The sequence below is a fragment of the Chanodichthys erythropterus genome, chromosome 24 (genome assembly GCF_024489055.1).
Source record: "Chanodichthys erythropterus isolate Z2021 chromosome 24, ASM2448905v1, whole genome shotgun sequence".
In the NCBI taxonomy this organism is placed as follows: Eukaryota; Metazoa; Chordata; class Actinopteri; order Cypriniformes; family Xenocyprididae; genus Chanodichthys; species Chanodichthys erythropterus.
The window spans coordinates 28939479-28961491 of NC_090244.1; the positions used below are offsets into that span (position 1 = coordinate 28939479).

The 22013-nt window shown below is 38.5% G+C and overlaps 4 protein-coding genes across 4 annotated transcripts in view; all 4 read right to left on the reverse strand.

The window, feature by feature from the left end:
* Positions 1-17117, reverse strand: part of LOC137014521 (uncharacterized) — a 73305-nt gene extending 56188 nt beyond the window's left edge. The window contains exon 1 of the mRNA XM_067378896.1: positions 16741-17117. Coding sequence (XP_067234997.1) covers positions 16741-17117 — 377 coding nt within the window. The remainder of the gene's footprint in view (positions 1-16740) is intronic.
* On the reverse strand, positions 7533-7937 carry LOC137015274 (histone H2B-like). Its single transcript, XM_067380124.1, has one exon. It carries the CDS (start codon positions 7928-7930, stop codon positions 7556-7558), a length of 375 nt encoding a protein of 124 aa, XP_067236225.1. The 5' UTR covers positions 7931-7937; the 3' UTR covers positions 7533-7555.
* LOC137014569 (histone H4) lies at positions 8579-8989 on the reverse strand. The gene has a single exon (XM_067378938.1). It carries the CDS (start codon positions 8987-8989, stop codon positions 8678-8680), a length of 312 nt encoding a protein of 103 aa, XP_067235039.1. The 3' UTR covers positions 8579-8677.
* Positions 17118-17665: 548 nt separating the features above from the next.
* Positions 17666-18286, reverse strand: LOC137014522 (histone H1-like). Its single transcript, XM_067378897.1, has one exon. The coding sequence runs from the start codon at positions 18284-18286 to the stop codon at positions 17666-17668; it is 621 nt and encodes a 206-aa protein (XP_067234998.1).
* Between the last annotated feature and the right edge of the window lie 3727 nt (positions 18287-22013).

The following is a 22013-nucleotide window of genomic DNA, read 5'->3' on the forward strand; positions in this document are numbered from 1 at the left end:
TGAGACAGTAGCCTAATGTTACCTCAGTAAAAATGATTCGTCATTTGTTATTCACGTATATCGTGGACTAAGTTACACATGCTGCAAGTTGACCTGTATGACCATTGCTAATTTAATTTAGTTACTCTAATATTTGACTGAAAACAACCCTGTGATAGCCATTGGTGATATTGAATTTGTCCCGCAATTGCTGTGGCAAATGTTTTGGTTATTTGTTAGCCAACTTATGACAAAAACTTTAGTACTTGTAAATATTTTTTTTTTTTTTTTTTTTTTTTTTTCGTATTGAAAAATAAGGAATTTTTATTTTGTTGTTTATTTTTGTTTTGTTTTATTATTATCCTTTTATTATCCGTTAGTGATGGTGTGGAAGCATTACAGTAGGTGCAATTCCAAGGAAAAATAACTTTTTCTAATGTCCATAACACTAATGAAAAGCACAGTGTAGCCTATGATGTGAAAAATTTGGGCCATTTGGAACGTTTTGTAACCTACTTGTTTTTCATGCAAGTTCTACAGCCAAAAATAATAGAATGTCATGTAATCTTTCACATCACATATTTTAGCATTATGGACGTGTGCTGCAGGGTAAGTAAAAAAATACAGCTGGCCACTTTTACTTATAGCATCAGCTAAATGAATAGCTGTATCTTTGATATAGGGCTGGGCGATGTATCGAATGCTTTTGTCACGCGCATTTCTTCAGTAAAGCCGGTTCCCTGATTGCCGCTAAATCGCCATCACCTGCTTTCAAATGAAGCGGCATTTAATAGACAGAGCCGTAGTTCACTGATAAGACACGCAATATCGCGTTCAATATCGATATGTATCGCTGTCGATATTGAACGCGATATTGCGTGTCTTATCAGTGAACTACGGCTCTGTCTATTAAATGCCGCTTCATTTGAAAGCAGGTGATGGCGATTATTTTTAACTAATGACAATTAGTACTTTTTTAAATACATAATTACTTATCAAAATATCTCATGAAGCATAAACAGAATTAACAGAAAAAAAAATTACTGTGTACGTCTGTTCGTCATTGGAAGCCATTGAAGCAGCCTACGTTTCTGCTGAATCCTGCAGCTCATCTGGCAACCTCGAGTCAGGGGGTAGGGGGAGGGGATACACCGCTCTACAGTATTTTTATAGTGATTGCAGTACCAGTTTAGGCCACAATCCTACATACAGCTCCTTTAAAAACAGAACAGGGTTATTTGAGGAAAATAAAGACCAAAAAAAAAAAAATGTGTGATAAGTCAAAATAAAGCTGGTGTTCAAACTTATATGCATACTTTAATCCTTAAGATTTTTCAGTTACAACAATGAAATGTAAAGTTGTTGTGCAGCAAAAACTTATTTTCATGTTTCTATTAGCAGGTTACATTTCATGCTAAAGAGTAGTACTGAATTGCATGTCATGAACCTGCTCTGCTGGGAAAGCACTGTGCAACCACATTGTGGCATTATTGTTTCAAAGTGCTCACTACAGTACCATGGGCTTCAAAACAGTGCCATTGCCACTTTCATGCACCAGCTCACTGCAGACCTGGCACCGGCCTAGGACACAGGTAAGTCATTAATATTCATTACATTTAATGATGTTGGACTAGCAGTTTGTAATGACTTCTGTCAGTTAATAGTTAATCATCAATATATTACAGTGAATTGCACCTGAGTCAACAAATGATAGTGTGCAAACCAGTTCAGGAATCTAAGCATCATACCCGAACTAGTGTAAAATGTACACTTTACAGAGCATATGGTGGTTAGTCCGAATAAAAACCTGTCCAAATATTTTAATTTATAATTAGTAACAGAACAAGTATCTTTTACTTTTTATAGAAGCCTTTAGTTGATATCTTCTGCGTATTGTGAAGAATATAAAGGTTTGCGGCAGCTTAAAACACTTTAATTGTGTATTTACAGAAATAAGAGTTAGTGTGTGCTAAAAAATGGAAGGTCGGGTGACAATGATATGTAAATTAAACTTGACATATCTCACTTTTTTTTTTCTTCCAGATCCTCACCTCATGGCCAGTGGAGAGAAACTGTGAGACAAACACCCACAACCAGGCGTTTTCAAATTACTGCACGAGCTTGTGGGCCTTAATCTTGTGGATTCTAAATTTGGCCCTGTGCCATTTGGGTCTTACCAGTGCCCTCCTGAGAAGAGTAGAGGCAGTATTAAACATCCTGGTGTCCCTGAATTTCCTCAGTTGCCTGATGAAGGTTACCATTTTAAATTTCATTACAAATTTGAGCCCAACTACAAGCAACAATGCCACTTAGAAAGCCTTAAGGTGTCGAGGGAGATCTCTGCTGCTATTGAGGCAGAAACACGAATGCAGTCAGAATGCCAGCTGTGGACCCATGTACGCAAACCCCGACTGATAAGCCAGGAGATTTGGTGAAATATGCCATGTTCGCGGGGTGTCTACTGCTAAAGCATTATCTGCTCGCATTTTGAGAGGAACTCCTCAGACAGCTACTCAGATTTTTGTGATGTCTCTGTGAAGCAGTGTGGGATCATCATCCACCCTGATGCGCCTCACCTTACAGCCAGCCCTGATGCTAAGGTCTTCAACCCAAGAGAAACATCGCCATTTGGGTTGGCAGAGGTAAAGAGTTGCGACGTTGAAGACGTTTCTCAAGTTAAACACCCGATCACAGTTCATGGCCAGGCCTGCCTTAAGAAAAGCAACAAGTATTACTATCAGGTTCAAGGCCAGCTGGCCTTAAGCGGACTTATTTTTATTATAACATCTACACAGATGTATTATTACATTGAGGCAGAATTTTCAAATGTAAATAGTTCTGTGTACATCTGTGATGTATGTATTTGCTGTTGTAAATCATTTTTCAATGTACAATTTCTTTCAATGTTGCATTTTTAAGTAAATATATACAGGCTTGCAAGAAACTGCTTCCAACCTTGTTTGTATATTATGCTTTGATCTACTATGGAAGCTTTTGATTAGTTTCCTTCACCTCACTTACACACTATCACCAAATGTGTAAATACATTTTTTTTTTTTTTTAAAAAGGGCAAGGTTCAAAAATATTCTTGTTCTTTTAATGTATAAGGTGTAAATGCATTTTACTCAGGATAAACTTTTTTCAGAATGCTTCACAACATTGTTCATTAAAAACCATAAAATATACTAACCCCTACCTTCATACAAAATATACAAAATGTAATAAAAAAAATATATTTAAAAAATACATGATAATTAACACTTTCAGATGCCCAGAAAGGTACTAAAGACATATTTAAAAAACTTCATGTGACTACAGTGGTTCAACCATATAATAAAGCAACATGAATACTTTTTGTACATACATATATATTATATATTATATATATATATATATATATATATATATATATATATATATATATATATATATATATATATATATATATATACACAATCACCTAAAGGATTATTAGGAACACCATACTGATACTGTGTTTGACCCCCTTTCGCCTTCAGAACTGTCTCTACGTGGCATTGATTCAACAAGGTGCTGAAAGCATTCTTTAGAAATGTTGGCCCATATTGATAGGATAGCATCTTGCAGTTGATGGAGATTTGTGGGATGCACAGCCAGGGCACAAAGCTCCCGTTCCACCACATCCCAAAGATGCTCTATTGGGTTGAGATCTGGTGACTGTGGGGGGCATTTTAGTACAGTGAACTCATTGTCATGTTCAAGAAACCAATTTGAAATGATTCAAGCTTTGTGACATGGTGCATTTTTCTGCTGGAAGTAGCCATCAGAGGATGGGTACATGGTTGTCATAAAGGGATGGACCATAGACTGTAAAAAAAGATGGACAACGCGACGCCGCTTCCTTCCATTGTATTGAATTGAAGCCAAAATGGGGCGATGAATGGGCACTGACACGTTATGCAATACATCAAAAAAAAAAGTTTGGAGCCTGGGCATGCGCAGAAGGAATCGTCAGTGGAGCCTTGAGGCGGAGTCGTGATATCAAACTTCCGCCCAGACGACTGCGTCATCATTCATGTATTTTAAATAGACTATAAAAATTATACACAATTTAAAATTCTACCTATAAAATAATAGGCTATTCTGTTTCTAGAGCAATACAATTTTTGAAACAGCAAATTCAGTGGATAAAATCAATATAATATGCCACTAGAAACAACTCTAAATCGTCAGAAACGGTCCTGCCATTATAAATCAAGTTCAACTAACGTTAGGAAACAGATTGCTGTAATTAGAGTAGGCTATCATTAGTTTTGTCCTGCTAATTATTATTTTATACCCATAAAAATAATAAGTAACTGCCAGATAACGATCACCTGATTTTTTCCCCGTCATTGTTAACGTTAGGCATGTTATCTCAACTAATAACATTTATTAATTAGCTTATCACGCTCATATTTAATGTTACAGAAAAAGGTTCAGTGATCCGTCAGATCCTGTAGGTCGGTTAGGACAGTTTACTGCTGAACAGCTCATTTTGTTGGTGTTAAATAACAAAAAAATCGAAAATTTACAGTTAGTTAATACATTTTCAATCTCCACTCGAAGCTCCGACAGTCCTCAGACAAGCTGTCAATCAACTTCGAGTCATGATGACACGCCCCGTTTTTATAGCATCAAATTGCTAGCTAAAATCTAAATCTAAATATATATATCCACGTGATAACAACTACCTTAAATGACCAAGACCATCTTTCAGAAAGTTTTATTTGAAGCAGAATTTATATTTAAGTTTTCACTGAAGTCTCATTCGACTGCATTGAGAGGGCGGGGTTTATGACCTGTACTGCATCCAGCCACCAGGGGGCGATCAAATAGCCTACGGCTTCACTTTTCAGGACGTATGAGACACACCCGGGATGGACATGGTCAGAAACAATGCTCAGGTAGGCCGTGGCAATGGTGACGATGCCCAATTGGCACTAAGGGGCCTAAAGTGTGCCAAGAAAACATCCCCCACACCATTACACCACCACCACCAGCCTGCACAGTGGTAACAAGGCATGATGGATCCATGTTCTTATTCTGTTTATGCCAAATTCTGACTCTACCATCTGAACGTCTCAACAGAAATCGAGACTCATCAGACCAGGCAACATTTTTCCAGTCTTCAACTGTCCAATTTTGGTGAGCTCGTGCAAATTGTAGCCTCTTTTTCCTATTTGTAGTGGAGATGAGTGGTACCCGGTGGGGTCTTCTGCTATTGTAGCCCATCCGCCTCAAGGTTGTGCGTGTTGTGGCTTCACAAATGCTTTGCTGCATACCCCGGTTGTAACGAGTGGTTATTTCAGTCAAAGTTGCTCTTCTATCAGCTTGAATCAGTCGGCCCATTCTCCTCTGACCTCTAGCATCGACAAGGTATTTTCACCCACAGGACTGCCGCATACTGGATGTTTTTCCCTTTTCACACTATTCTTTGTAAACCCTAGAAATGGTTGTGCGTGAAAATCCCAGTAACTGAGCAGATTGTGAAATACTCAGACCGGCCCGTCTCGCGATATATATATTTGTGTTCCGAAGATGAACCAAGGTCTTACAGGTGTGAAACGACATGAAGGCGTGTAATGATGACATTTCCATTTTTGGGTGAACTAACCCTTTAAATTTCTTCATTCAATTACCTCAATAACCCTGCAATACAGTATTTCACAATTGCTAAAACATATTTCTCGAAACCATCACTCATTTTCTCAAAACATTAAACACAAATCCAATCTTCAAACTAGTTTCACAAAACCTCGAACAAAATCAAACAAAGCTTTCAGATCATTCACACATTAAGCAAAATATAAACACATACAGATCATTCATTAGACACTACATCAAAAAATGGAAAACACAACATCCAGAACATGGTTACAGAAAAAAAAGTATATTGTAACACAGTAAACATTTTGCCATTACATAAAATGTATAGAAATCACAAGTAATGTGAATTTAAAGTATACTATACTGCAAGTACAGTATTATATTCAATATTATATAGTTGAATGTCTGTATACAGTACTTACATACTGCAAACATACAGCAATCTAAATGCAAATGACTAAAAGGTCAAAGAAAACTCTAAATGAAAAGCATGATACAGTACACACACACACACACACACACACACACACACACACACACACACACACACACACAAAACAAAGTTCAGAGTCAGTGAGAGATTCATTCTGCTTCAGCATCACGTCTTCATGTTGGGTCCGGCCTAAATCAAGTCAAGTCACCTTTATTTCAATTGCAATTTATACTACACAGACACTAATCTAGTCTAGTCTTAAAAAAAAACAACAAAAAAAAACACTTCTTATTCCTATCCTTTCACTTCCTCTAATCCCTCTCTATTGTAGCTTAGGATAATCTGAGCACTGCCTATAACTTGTATTATGAGCACTTCTTGTCTATTTGCCTCGTCATGACGACTCGCTTGTTGTATTTCTTCACTTGTAAGTCGCTTTGGATAAAAGCGTCTGCCAAATGAATAAATGTAAATGTAATATAGTCAAAGCAGCTTTACAGTGATAACAGGTACATGATGATCAGTAATGCAAAGAGGGTTCATTTTGGCTGTACAGCTCTAAAAGAAAATAGTGTCATTGTTCAGCTGAAGTCAGTTCAGTGTTGATTCACTTACATTGTAAAGATCATCAATTATTATGTAAATTACTGTAATTATTTTCCTCTATAAAGCAGTTATGCAGTGATGTCATCATCTAGGCTAGCTTAGTTCAGTTCTCATCCTATAATGTCAGTACTGTCAGATCAATAATATTGTTGAATATTAGTGAATATTGTTGAGGACATTTTCCACATCACAGGCAATGTCGTCTCTTGCCAGGCAAAGGGAAAAACCTGTGCCGGATCCAGCCTTGACAGCCTTGTCTCCACACCCCTTGCTCTTTCTCCTCATCATCCTCTTACACATACTCTTCCTACTCTACTTTTCAGATTGTTTCCATCTATTGTTGGTATCATCATTCAGCACCTGTGTTACCTGTGCACTCTGAACTTACCTATATTTTATACAGTTGATTTGATCACTTCATTAGAAATAAGTGAATTATTTTGAGTCATTGTGTTTAAAGGATGACAACTGTGTTGTAGTTGTGTTTAACTTTTGCCACATGTATTCACCATTTTGCAACACAGTGCAGAATGTGTTTTAGTGAGTAAGAATGCGTTTAGTTTTTTGCAAAGAGTGGATGAGATTTGCAAACAGTGTCTTAACTACCTGAACTTGTTTAAGGTTTTGCCTACAAAGTGACTGATTCAACAGTTCAGGTTCAGAGAATGGGGTTTAGTGTTTTAGCAATTTTCTTACACTACACCGCCATACTTTTTGGAAAACAGGTCGCTGGATAACTACAAAAACTAGCTTTTGATTAGACTCGGGTCAAATTACAGAAATTTCCAACTCAATCTTTCGATTTTTCACATTTACTTGGCAACAAATTCTACAGACAAAAGCTCTTTAAGGAAAAGTTGGGTGGCTCTTAAAAGAGCCTTTGGGTCGCTGAGAGTCTCGCTTGAATCTCTACTTGGAGCTGGTGTACTTGGTGACGGCCTTGGTGCCCTCGGACACGGCGTGTTTGGCCAGCTCTCCGGGCAGCAGCAGACGCACGGCGGTCTGGATCTCTCTAGAAGTGATGGTGGAGCGCTTGTTGTAGTGAGCGAGACGAGACGACTCACCGGCGATGCGCTCGAAGATGTCGTTGACGAAAGAGTTCATGATGCCCATCGCCTTGGAAGAGATGCCGGTGTCAGGATGAACCTGCTTCAAGACTTTGTAGACGTAGATAGCGTAGCTCTCCTTCCTGGACTTTCTGCGCTTCTTTCCTCCCTTACCGGCGGTCTTCGTGACGGCCTTCTTGGAGCCTTTCTTAGGCGCGGACTTCGCTGGTTCAGGCATGATGCTTTTTGAACACAAACTTCTCAAAGCAATGTGAGATCAGAAGCGACACGGAGGTATTTATTCACCGCCCTATGCTAATTTTCAAAGAGATACAGGAACTATCTGATTGCCTCTTTTAATAGGCCAAACCCATAAAGTCGTATTTCATTGGACAACTCAAAGCATCACGAGCGGAATGAGGGCCAATCACATTCGCCGCCGCCAACCGCTCAAAGTTTGAACTACACCCTGACTGTTTCCTTTGTTTCGTTTCCCGCTCTTTTTATTAGTTTGAGAAAATAAGCGATTCTAGACAAATATTGTGAAACATCGTGTAATTTTAAAGCCTTTTAGACCCATTGAGGGAGTGTTGGAGGAAAGAGACCATTATCAGTCAAACATCCTTTAAAAACAGTTTTTCCTCGGGACTTCATTGATTCATGAAACTGTTTTAACTACACGAATAAATAAAAGCCCATTTGTGTAAAACAAACTAGTTTCGTTGATGTTTTCTGTATTTTCAACTCTGGTCCCATTCTGATCGCGCGCCACTTAAACCAACATATTCTGGATATCATTAAAGAGAACTAAAAGAAAACTCTTGATATTTTACTGTGAAAGGCCGTTTATAAACTCAACATTTTCTCTGAATCCAAGAAACAAAGCATTTTATCAACTAAATTTCTATATGGCTCTTTATGTGAGAGAGTGGGTGGCTCTGAAAAGAGCCGTTGGGTTGGTGTAGTTGTTCCTGATTTGAGAAGTTTATCCTCCGAAGCCGTACAGAGTGCGTCCCTGTCGCTTCAGCGCGTACACAACATCCATGGCGGTCACGGTCTTTCTCTTGGCGTGCTCGGTGTAGGTGACGGCATCGCGGATGACGTTCTCCAGAAACACCTTCAACACTCCGCGGGTCTCCTCGTAGATCAGACCGGAGATGCGCTTGACACCGCCACGGCGAGCGAGACGACGGATGGCGGGTTTGGTGATTCCCTGGATGTTATCGCGCAGAACTTTACGATGACGCTTGGCGCCTCCTTTTCCGAGCCCTTTACCACCTTTGCCTCTTCCAGACATGTTTCACACAACTCTATCAAATGATGATAAAGAATGGTAAATAAGTGCGTTAGTAGGAGGATTTTTACATTTGCTTACAGGACCTGAGAGAAACCAGCACCGCGTCACCAGGCGCAACACGCCCCTCCCCTCAATATAGTTCGAGCACAAAACACTAGAGGTGTGCGATACCGCTAGATTTGTTATCGATCCGATACCAAGTAAATACAGGGCCAGTATCGCCGATACCGATACCAATACCGATACTTTTTAATAATTAAGGTGGATGCGTCTTCAACCTAAATCTAAATGAATTTTCATGACTTTTAATTTGTTTTTGTGATTTGCATTTTGGGTTATTAATCAGTACTACAAAAGCTTTTGTTCAGAAACAACTTTTGGTTACTTCTGTTTTATTTACAGTTTTTTCCAATTGCTAACACACTAAAATGACATGCACAGCACAATTATTTAAACTGACACACAGAGAGCAAAACTTCTTCTCAAGTCTCCAAAAGTCTAAACACCTTTTCTGTTTTACACACATTTTGCATTTCAAAATAGCACTTTTTAAATTCACTAAATACAGTTCTCTGCATAAGACACAACAATCTGACATAAAGTCACATGTTTGCCATTTCAAAACACTGCCATTCAAAATGACACTACATGAGCTAATTGGCCAATTACATGTGCCACCTGGCCAAACACCTCAGTGGTTAATTGTTAACACTTCAATCAGGATGTAAGCACTATGAAAAGACCACAGGTGAGAACCTTTTTTTTTTTTACAACAACAATGGAAGACATTGCAGAGAGAGGAAGAGGAAGAGGAAGAGGAAGAGGGAGGTTGAGAATAAGAGGGGGAGGAAGAGTGAGAGGTAGGGGTAGAGCAGGTAGAGGAGTTCATGGCCAAAGAAGACAAACACTTTCAAATGAAATCAGAGCAACCTTAGTAGATCATGTCATCAACCATGGGTTGACAATGCGTGAGGCTGGACAGAGAGTGCAGCCAAACTTGAGCCGTTTTACTGTCGCCTCTGTCATCCGGACCTTTAGACTGGAGAACAGGTATGTAACCAAAATTTCATGTAGTACACATGTAGTATACCCCATGTCATAGTGTATCAGTTGGGTGACACCTGTTTACTTAGTGTATGACATCAGCCATTCATGAACTGTACAAGTTTCCTGTACAATGTACTCTACTGTGGGGGAAAATATTTAGGCTGCATTGTCCAAGCCCTATATATATTTTTATTTTATTTTTTCTAAAGGACTGAGAGACGACACCATGGTGGAGGAAGGGGCCAAATGTTCACCGGGGTACAGGAAGCTGCCATTGTAAACTTGGTTTTGGAAAATAATGAAATCAGATTACGAGAAATTCAAAGCCACATCATCCAAGACAACACCTTATTCAACAACATTCAACGAGTTAGTCTGTCCACATTGGCTCGCATTCTCAAGCGAAACCAAATCAGAATGAAACAACTTTATAAGGTGCCGTTTGAGAGAAACTCTCAAAGAAACAAAGAGTTCAGACGAGCATATGTGGATGTAAGTACTATATTGACTGCAGTACACTACACACAACATTGTTTCCCAGTGTACTGGATAACACCATATTGAGTGATTTTTGTTCTTTGTTTTCAGGGAGTACTGGAAATGGATGCTCATGCAATCCCACATGAGTTCATCTTTATAGATGAGGCTGGGTTCAACCTAGCAAAGACCAGAAGAAGAGGGAGAAACCTCATTGGCCACAGAGCCATTATAGATGTTTCTGGCCAACGTGGTGGGAACATCACAATGTGTGCTGCCATCTCCAATATGCATGGTGTCCTCCACCGTCATGCCAAACTTGGACCATACAACACAGCCCATATTCTCACATTTCTGGACAGACTTCACAACATTCTCATACCACCAGAGCGTATGAATGATGCAGACCATCAAAGAAACCGGTACGTTGTAGTATGGGACAACGTGAGCTTTCATCGTGCAGCCCCAATCCAAAACTGGTTTGCTGACCACCCAACATTTCTCGTGCAATACCTCCCACCATACTCACCATTTCTGAACCCCACAGAAGAATTCTTTTCGGCATGGCGGTGGAAGGTATACGACCGGCAGCCCTTTGTGCGCATGCCTCTTGTGCAGGCCATGGAAGAGGCATGTGATGAGATTGATGTGGGTGCAATTCAGGGATGGATAAGGCACTCAAGGCGCTTCTTCCCTCGATGTCCGGCAAGGGAAGATATTGCCTGTGATGTTGACGAGGCGTTGTGGCCAGACCCGGCTGTGCGGCAAGATGCTGCCTAATTATTTTTCTTGCCTTTTTTTTTTTTTTTTTTTTTTTTACTGTAATATATTTTTTTTCAGAAATTTTCTTTTTCAGTTTACTTTTTTTGTAAGAATATTTTTGTTCAGTCCCATGTAAATATATCTGCTGTGCTTATGTTGTACTGACTTGTTTACTGTAGTGAAGGAAAACAAATAAATGTTGCAACAGCATGTGTGTGTATCTGCAAATATTTCTGTGCATGTGAAGAATCTGATACATATTTTAGTATTATGGCAAAGCATACTAAAGATGGGGGTGCTTTTCATTATGCCCAACAGTGTGTAGGTGGTTAGGCAAAAATCTGGTAATATGAATGAAGTGTGTGCCATTTCATGCAAAAGTTTGATTTTGATAATGCTCTGTGTAGTTTCGGTTGCAGTGCTTCATTTTGCAGGATATATGAGGTATTTTGCAGTTTGGGTGTGTGGTTTTGTGAATTGTGTTAAGTGTTTTGATAAAACCAGACTAGTTTGAAAAATTGTGTGTTAGCAATTGGAAAAAACTGTAAATAAACAAAGTTACAAAATGATTAGTTCACAAATATAAAAAATGTAAAAACAAATTCTCTTTTCAAGTAGCATGTTAACAAAAAATGTTTCTCCTCTTTAGTGCACTTCTTTTCAGGATTTTTTTCTTAAATAAACAAAGTCACAAAGTTTTACTTCACAATAAATATAAAAAATGTAAAACAAATTCTCCTTGTAATACGATATGAGTACAAAATAACGTTTCTCCTCTTTAGTGCACTTCTTTTCAGGGTTTAAAAAAAATAAAATAATCATAAATAAAAACCAATTACTGTAAATACAAAATATAAAATGTAAAAATTAAGCAACACCCAAAGCCTTCAGTTGAAAGAAATACTCCCAGAATGCCCTGTGGTCCCTGTTCCCCTGTGCAGAAAAGAGGTTTTGGTTAGAGGTTTTTGTTCAGGAACAGAATCATGTTCACATTTTTTGCCTTTATTGCAGATCGCCTGTGACTAATTAACTGTCCTGCCTTTGAAAAAATCCTCTCAGCTGGCATTTGCGTTGCCTGCGTTGTAACTGCTGTTAGAAATGCGCGCCTGACTGCTGGTGGTAGCGCTAGTGGTGAGGGGAAGCAGTGTCGAGCACGAGCAGCACTCTTGAGAGCTTGCTCTGCTCTGTGACAGCAGCAGCATTTTGACAAACACGGCCAGGTCGCATAACGAGAGAAACTGAAACTTAAGGATCGATATTTTCACGTTGGTATCGATCAATACCGATACCAACGTTGGTATCGATATTATCGATATTAGTATCGATCTGCCCACCTCTACAAAACACTGTGATTTCACCCTAACACTGATCTAACGAGGCCTGTGCTTTAATATTAAAAATCAAGTTTTATAAGTCATTGATAACACTTTATTTTAGGGTCTTTTTAACAAGTTTCTTATTACCATGCATATTACTAGACTATTGACTGTTTATTAGTACTTATTAAGCACATATTAATGTCTTATTCTACATGACTTTATTCTACATTCTTAATCCTAAACTTAACAACTACATTACTAACTATTAATAAGCAGTAAATTAGGAGTTTATTGAGGAGAAAAGGCATAGTTAATAGTTTATGTTCCCTATACTAAAATATTACTGAATCATTTGATAAAGAGAACATTATAAGATTGTAATATCATATACAGAGATACTGAATGACAATGAAATGTGACATTTTAGTATATTTATTAGACAGTTCAGATATATGTGCAGAATATAAATTATTTCAGGCCTCTGAGATTTAAACTGTAGGTCTCTTAGCTGAATTTGTACCTGCATAATAATAATCTCTTCTCTGGCCTTCAACATGCGATAAAAGTTTTAAAACGGACCATGCGGCAGGTGAAAAAATACTATAGTAATTTATAGTAAATACTATAGTGTTTTTGAACCATACTATAGTAAATTGTAGTATACTGTATATATTATAGTATTTACAACACTTTAATGAATGCTACAGCATACTGTAGTATTAACTATAGTGAACTGATAAACCGTTATAAATACCGTAGTATACTTTAGTTTTTACTACAGTAAACTGTAGTATTGTAGTATAATATACCATATAGTTGTAGAAAACTTAGTAAAGTATTGGGTAAAGTACAAACCCGATTCCAAAAAAGTTGGGACACTGTACAATTTGAATGCAATGATGTGGAAGTTTCAAATTTCAATATTTTATTCAGAATCCAACACAAATGACATATCAAATGTTTAAACTGAGAAAATGTATCATTTTAAGGGAAAGATAAGTTGATTTTAAATTTCATGGCATCAACACATCTCAACAAAGTTGGGACAAGGCCATGTTTACCACTGTGTGGCAACCCCTCTTCTTTTTATAACAGTCTGCAAACGTCTGCGGACTGAGGAGATAAGTTGCTCAAGTTTAGGAATAGGAATGTTGTCCCATTCTTGTCTAATACAGGCTTCTAGTTGCTCAACTGTCTTAGGTCTTCTTTGTCACATCTTCCTCTTTATGATGCACCAAATGTTTTCTATGGGTGAAAGATCTGGACTGCAGGCTGGCCATTTCAGTACCCAGATCCTTCTTCTACACAGCCATGATGTTGTAATTGATGCAGTATGTGATCTGGCATTGTCATGTTGGAAAATGCAAGGTCTTCCCTGAAAGAGACGACGTCTGGATGGGAGCATATGTTGTCTCTGAATCTTTGGATGATATTATGCGCCGTAGATGATAACTTCAAACTCTTTGCAATTTTTCTCTGAGAAACTCCTTTCTGATATTACTCCACTATTTTTGGCCACAGCATCGAGGGAATTGGTGATCCTCTGCCCATCTTGACTTCTGAGAGACACTGCCACTCTTAGAGGCTCTTTTTATACCCAATCATGTTGCCAATTGACCTAATAAGTTGCAAATTGGTCCTCCTCATAAACTTATATTTTATTCTACTGTGAATAAAATATAAGTTTATAGAGATTGTAAATTATTACATTCCTTTTTTTATTTACAGCTTGTACAGTTTCTCAACTTTTTTGGAATCAGGTTTGTAACATGTTTATATTACTACATTTGTTATATTATCACAGTGTGGTAGATTTTTCCCTACGCACCTGACTTAGTTAAACCGGGTGTCCCAAACATCCATAAATCTATACATTTTTACTCTACTAAGCGTACTTCAGTACCTGTTCGAGTCGGCCGACGTCTCGGCCTGTTTTGGGGCACTATCACCTGATACTAAGCTCTTTAGTGCTCCTCACCTCCACTAAACACTGTCACTATAGTATAGAAGTAAGATCTCTAGTGCTTAGTTTACTGCAGCCTAAAAACCAGACAGACTCCAGACTATGCCTCAGAATATGCTTTAATCACCGCCGAGAGAGTTCTCATCAATTCCAGAGAATCTCTCTCCGAACAAAGGAATACAACAGGTTTTATAGGATTTCAGGTGCACTTCAAAGTCAGTATGGCATGATCTATTACTCATTATCATCAGTCTTAATACGATTGGTTTAGATTTAAGAAAAAAACAGCTCAGTTCCTCTGTCCCGCATACATTTAGATTTAGAACAACTGAATCACAAGATCATCAAAAAAAATGTCTCAGGGTTAATAGTTCAGATTACTCAATAGGTTAAAACAATTCCTCAAAGACTATTTTTTTTTTATCCTCAAGCCGCCTTTCCACTGCACACGACATTCGCATCCGATTGTCGCATTTCGCCCCCTAGCGGCAGTCGCACGGAACTTAGAAATTGGTAGTGAAGCAACCGTTACCCTCGGCTTATTCCAACCCAAGCAACCACCATGGTAAACTGAACGATTTTAATGAATGTAACGTTAATGCATGTATGAATATATCCATACAAAGCAAATGACCCTCAATACATTTGAAATAAAAACATACTAGTAGATTTTATAGAGCTTCAACGTAAAAATTTATTTAATAATCATAAAGTATCTTTTTTTGTTTTACATAATTATTGATAACCACCATTTTAAAGAAATAGTGTTTATATAATAACGTTAAAGTGTTAAAATATTGGTAATTCTAACTTCGTGCTCATCGTTTTGACTAGAGTACATCATATCCGGTCGGCCGGTCGCATACGGTCTAGCCGCAGAAGTTCAAATATTTCAACGCATCTGAAGCTCAAATCGGATCCGAAATTTCCGCATTCGCATATGATCGGAACTCCACGCAGCCCCCGTACTACTCTCCATTGGAAACGAATGACTTCCGGTCCAACGGCTGTCGTTTGTCGTGTGCAGTGGAAAGGCGGCTTCAGAAGGATGCTGTCTAGCCAGCACAGCATTTTCTGAATCACAACACTAGTGACTATTTCAAAGTTAGATTATTATTAGGCCTGTAAAGAAAAGAAATGTTAGTTCATTATTAATTAGTTCAAATATTCCATCACACACAGCAACCACAATAATTTAATTCAAGAACTTAACTATAGTATGGTTCAAAAAAACTATTTACTATAAATTACTATTATATAAAAAAAAATATGATATATAGTAATTACATAGGCTACGCTTTTTCTTTTTACTTTTATTGCGAGAGCCAGTAATAACATCTGCAAACGGAGCACTTTAATCAAATAATTGATTTCAATAGGGCTGGGCAAACTAATGGCCCCAAATGGCCAAAATCCTTCGTTTGGTGTCATAATATGAGCGTGCACGCGCATCCCATTTACGACTGATTGGAATTCATTAACACACACACATTATCACTTCTGACGTTTACGAAGTATTTGTGAATCAGGAGAGGAGTTTTCGGGAAGGTCTCTTTACGCGCAAATCACTCACATATTTACTCGTATATTTACGAATGTTTCATGAATGAGACCTAATGTATTTATTTTATTTATTCTGAAACACTTAATTCCCAGTGGTTGTGCAGATTTTGGATTAGAACAAAAACACATTATAGTCTATATAAAAGCAGTATAAAGTCTAAAATATATAAAGCAGCGCGCGGCCGTGATAAAAAACAAAACAAAAAAAAAAACACAAACAAAACACCCAGACTAACAATGACCCATTTCTGTTATATACGCTGATATGTATATTGTTTTTTTATTTTGGGTAATCAGAATAATATTCAATATATTATCAGAGCAGAAAAAAATGCATTTTAACATTAAGGGAGAAGGGTATGTTGGTGATCCTACACGCCTCCTAACAAACGATCTTTACAGACACATCAAGGGACTATCATGTGCCTATAATAATAATAATAAAAAAAATAAAAGAAAACACCTCGTACATTTTACTGGATTGATGGGTCTTATTTTCTCTTAACCGATAGTTTATGATGCTTTTAAACAAAGAAAAACGCTCTATATCAGATGAAATGGGTGGCTCTTAAAAGAACCTTTGGGTTTCAATGAAACAGACTGAATCCGTTTATTTGGACTTGGCGGGTTTCTCGGTCTTCTTGGGCAGCAGCACAGCCTGGATGTTGGGCAGCACACCGCCCTGAGCGATGGTCACTCCGCCCAGAAGTTTGTTCAACTCTTCGTCGTTGCGCACCGCCAGCTGCAGATGACGGGGGATGATGCGGGTCTTCTTGTTGTCCCGAGCGGCATTTCCAGCCAACTCCAGGATCTCAGCGGTAAGATACTCGAGCACAGCCGCCAGATAAACAGGAGCACCAGCACCGACGCGCTCAGCGTAGTTGCCTTTGCGGAGAAGCCTGTGAACACGGCCGACGGGGAACTGCAGTCCCGCCCTGGATGAGCGAGTCTTAGCCTTGGCTCTGGCTTTGCCTCCGGTTTTGCCTCGTCCACTCATTTTTACTTACAGTTATCGTTACTTTCGCAGACAGAAAGAACAACAGAATGAGATTTCTGTTCTCCACGTACTGTTTTCAACTAGAGTGTCAGTCGCTCATTGGTTTAGAGTCTGTAAAGATTTAAACCAATCACTGAACTTCCCTCCAAAGCCCAACCCCCTTTCTGCCGGAATAATTATGTATGACATGAAACCATTGGTATACCATTGGTATATATATATATATATATATATATATATATATATATATATATATATATATATATATTATGATACTGTACAGTATTATGTTCCTGTTGTAATATTGGAGTGTTGGACTGTGATCACGGCCTGAACCCATATCATCTTTTAATCAACATCTTATACATAAAAATGGTTTATTCGAGTTTATTTTCAGAACTGGGTGACTTGTCTGTTTTGAATGCAGTGTAAGATCTAAAATCATATCTTTATTTACTTTAAACGCTACAAGATAATCGAGTTTTGCTCTTAATTCAGAGGTAGTGGGTGGCTCTTAAAAGAGCCGTTGAGGAGAAACAGTAAAGACTTTATTTCTTTTTAGACGCTGCCTTCTTAGGCTTGGCGGCTTTAGGCTTTGCCGCCTTAGGTATAGCCGCCTTGGCCTTTTTGGGGCTCTTGGCTGCTTTCTTAGCGGCTGCTGGCTTCTTTGCCTTCTTGGGGCTCTTCGTCGCCTTCTTAGCGGCTGTGGCGGCGGGTTTCTTGGCCTTCTTGGGCGATTTCTTGGCGGCGGGCTTCTTTGCCGCTGCGCTCTTGGGCTTCTTGGCAGCAGCGGGTTTCTTGGCCGCGGGCTTCTTCGCTTTAGGAGCCGCTTTCTTGGCCGGCTTCTTCTTGGTCTCGGCTTTCTGCTTGTTGAGCTTGAATGAGCCCGAAGCGCCGGTCCCTTTGACCTGCACCAGAGTGCCTTTAGTCACCAGGCCCTTGATGGCGATCTTGACGCGGGAGTTGTTCTTCTCCACGTCGTAGCCGCTGGCGGCGATAGCTTTCTTCAGGGCGGCGAGGGACACGCCGCTCCTCTCCTTGGATGCGGACACAGCTTTGACGATGAGCTCACCAACGCCTGGACCTGCTTTCTTGGCTTTCGCCGCTGACTTCTTCTTGGGCGCTTTGGCCGGGGCGGCAGCAGCCGGGGCTGGAGCGGTTTCTGCCATCTCTCTCTCGGATCGGATCTACAGTCTTTCGAACGCTGTCTGGTTTCAGCAATGATCAGCGCTCGAACGCCGCTGCGCTCTTAAATAAGACACGAGAACCTTATAGACTCAACCCGCCCTGCTCGGTGTCTGTGCGCCTCCACGAGCCCCTCACGATTGTGTTTTCTTCTCTTACATTTGGGGCAAAACTGGAGCGGTAAAATAGTTTGTCGCAGTAAAAACAAAGTGAGCACCGAGCAGAGGTTCTGAACTTTCACTGGGGAATAAAACACGCGAAGAGGAAATGTTTATTTTGCCTCCATCAGATCAAATCCAAGTCGAGTTTCAGCCACGGGGAAAAGCCGCGTGTAAATTTGATGGATAGTTTTAATGGACAAGTTGATAAAAGCCTGAACGCGTCCTCTGTGTGTTCAGAAAACAGTCTGAAAGAGACTTTAATGAAATCAGCATTAGTGAGGGGCGTGAGGAGGCTTTCATACAGCTGTTGTTTTGGGCAGCTTGAAGCACACGAACATCATCCGGAGGATCCGAGTCTGTTTGTGACTCTCCTGTCTGACCCTCATCTTCACTCAGCAGATCATCTCTCCATTTAATAATAATAATAATAATAACTAAATATGTAGCCTAAGTCTGATCACGCAAGTATTAATGTTTTAACTTAAGTACATTTTCTTTAGCTGATGTTCATCATATTACTAAATGAAAATGTAAATCATTATATTTGTTTCTCCAATGGATTTCGGCTAATTAACAAAATAAAAGGCAAATTGTTTCACTGTTATAATGTATATCTCTATAGAAATTAATTACATGTATAAATGAACATGACTTATTACACATACACAGCATTATACCTCCTCTTAAGTAGGGCTGCAACTAACGATTATTTCGATAACCAATGTATCTGTCAATGTATTTTTTTATTAACTGGATGACAAATTTAAATAAATTATACATTGATTTTTTTATTAACAAATGTTTTAATCCATTGTTTTAAACAATATCAGTCCACATCATGCCCAGTGTTGTCCATTAGACAATGTGTAAAATAATGCCTATATAGTGACTGTATGTGTTCAGGCTCTGCTGTACATTATAACTTATCAGCATTAAAGAGTTCAAATACAAACATCACATTATAATCCTAAAAACAACAGTTTGATTGCTAATTTATAACAGAAATGAAAACAACTTCATTAAAAATAGTGAAAAACAAAAGCACAAAATGTTAACTTGTACGAAGTATGAGGAACAAGCACAATCATTCGATTATAATCATACAATTATATTATATTAATGAACAATTCCAACAATAGTGCATTTACTTTTACTGCTCTCATAAATATGATTATTTGTGTTACATGCAGGGTTTTAAACCTACACTTAATTTCTAACTATTTATCTTTTTTTTTATAACAAAATGTGTATTTTAGTCAGAATTATTGATCTTTTTCTACCGCGCTATGTTCATTATCTATGAATGGGCGTTTCTTCAACTAGGGGCACTTTTAGCCTTGTGAAGTTGAATAAAATAAACTTGTTCAAAAGTCATGTAAGACATTCTCATAAGTTTAAATAATTTCTCTAGTTTTAAGGTCTGTAAGAGGACAAACTTAGATTACAAGAGAAATTGTTAATATTTTACATTTTTTCCGACCTGCAATGAACAAATGTCATTTCCACCACATCTCAATATACAGCTATTATTTAAAAATAGAATAACTTATGCCACTCAAGAATTATCTAAGATCATTTTTGTTACTAGTTTTACCAGTTTTTCCACAATGTACATTAATTATACATTTGCCAATGAGATAAAATCAACTGCCCTAAGGACCAAATGCTGAACTGTACACCTGTCACACTCTGAAATTTAATATTGGTTTGGGTAAGAGTTTATTAGAAAATAAATAACTATAATTTTTATATTAAGTAGAGCATGATCTCATAAATTGTGGATACATTTTTAATGTGTGATGAGAACTTTTTTAATAGTTTTTAAAAATGTGTGTGGTGATGGAAATGACAGGGCGGTGGTGGAAATGACAGGGTGTGGTGGAAATGACAATGAGTTAATGTGAATGTAGAGAAACAGTAGAAATATTTATTAGAAAAAACTTAAAGTCTTCACACTCATTAAACTCAATTCACAGAATCACTAAACATAACCACACCTGTTTTAGCGTAGTGCTGAGTTTGATGTATAAAACAAGATTTGTCTCACAGATGAAAGTTACAGTGCATACTGTAAATAACCCACACAAATGATGGCAAGGCAAAAATATAAGCAATAAATGATGCATCAAAATTTCAACATTGTGAGATAATTATGAGGCTATATAATTGTGAGAGTTTGATACTGAAATGTTCTCATTGGTCTCTTGAATGAATACTTATCTTCTGTAAAGAGTAATTGTAAAGAACACCTGAAACTGTATCATTTAAACGGAGGTGTGGAATGTGGAAAATTGAGCACCTTGAATGCGTGAGTATGTTTGCATGTGTGTGAGAGAGAGCGTTTGACAGATCTGTCTCTTTTAAGTCTCTCCTTCATATTCTATAGAGTCAGCTTTTATTTTGTCCCTATAGGCCTGTGACCTTTCTTTTGTTGTCTTAGGTGGCATCTTAAAAATAGAAAAAAATGAAATCAATTAATATAAAAGTAATATAATTTAGAAATAAAAAATCGTAATATAATTATAAATATAAAAAGTATTGTAACATACACTATATTGCCAAAAGTTTTGGGACGCCTGCCTTTAGTGCTTATGAACTTTAATGACATCCCATTCTTAATCCGTAGGGTTTAATATGGAGCTATTCAGCAAGGTTTAGGAGTGTGTTTATGGAAATTTTTGACCATTCTTCTAGAAGCACATTTGTGAGGTCAGGCAGTGATGTTGGCAAGAAGGTCTGGCTCACAGTCTCCGCTCTAATTCATTCCAAAGGTGTTCTATCACGTTGTGGTCGGGACTCTTTGCAGGCCAGCCAAGTTCCTCCACACCAAACTCACTCATCAATGTCTTTATGGTCTTACTTTGTGCACTGGTGCGCAGTCATGTTGGAACAGGAAGGGGTCATACCCAAACTTCCCACAAAGTTGGGAGCATGAAATTGTCCAAATTGTCTTGTTATGCTGAAGCTTTAAGAGTTCCTTTCACTGGAACTAAGGGTTCAAGCCCAACCCCTGAAAAACAACCCCCCACCATAATCCCCCTCCACCAAACTTTACACTTGGCACAATGCAGTCAGGCAAGTACCATTCTCCTGGCCACCACCAAACCCAGACTCGTCCATCAGATTGCCAGACAGGGAATTGTGACTCCTCACTTCAGAGAACACGTCTCCACTGCTCTAGAGTCCAGCAGCGGCGTGTTTTACACCACTGCATCCGATTCTTTGCATTGCATTGGAAATGTAAGACTTGGATGGAACTGCTCGGCCATGGAAACCCATTCCATGAAGCTCTCTACACTGTTCCTGAGCTCATCTGAAGGACACATGAAGTTTGGAGGTCTGTAGCTATTGAGTCTGCAGAAAGTTGGCGACTTCTGTGCACTGTGTACCTCAGCACGCGCTGACCCGCTCTGTTATTTTACGTGGCCTACTGTACCACTTCGTGGCTGAGTTGCTGTTGTTCCCAATTGCTTTCATTTTGTTATGATACAACTAACAGTTGACCGTGGAATATTTACTAGTGAGGAATTTTCACAAATGCGCTTATTGC

Excerpts from the sequence above, each read along its gene's own strand:
- LOC137014522 (XM_067378897.1), bottom strand. The coding sequence starts at position 18,286 with ATGGCAGAAACCGCTCCAGCCCCGGCTGCTGCCGCCCCGGCCAAAGCG.
- LOC137015274 (XM_067380124.1), bottom strand. The coding sequence starts at position 7,930 with ATGCCTGAACCAGCGAAGTCCGCGCCTAAGAAAGGCTCCAAGAAGGCC.
- LOC137014569 (XM_067378938.1), bottom strand. The coding sequence starts at position 8,989 with ATGTCTGGAAGAGGCAAAGGTGGTAAAGGGCTCGGAAAAGGAGGCGCC.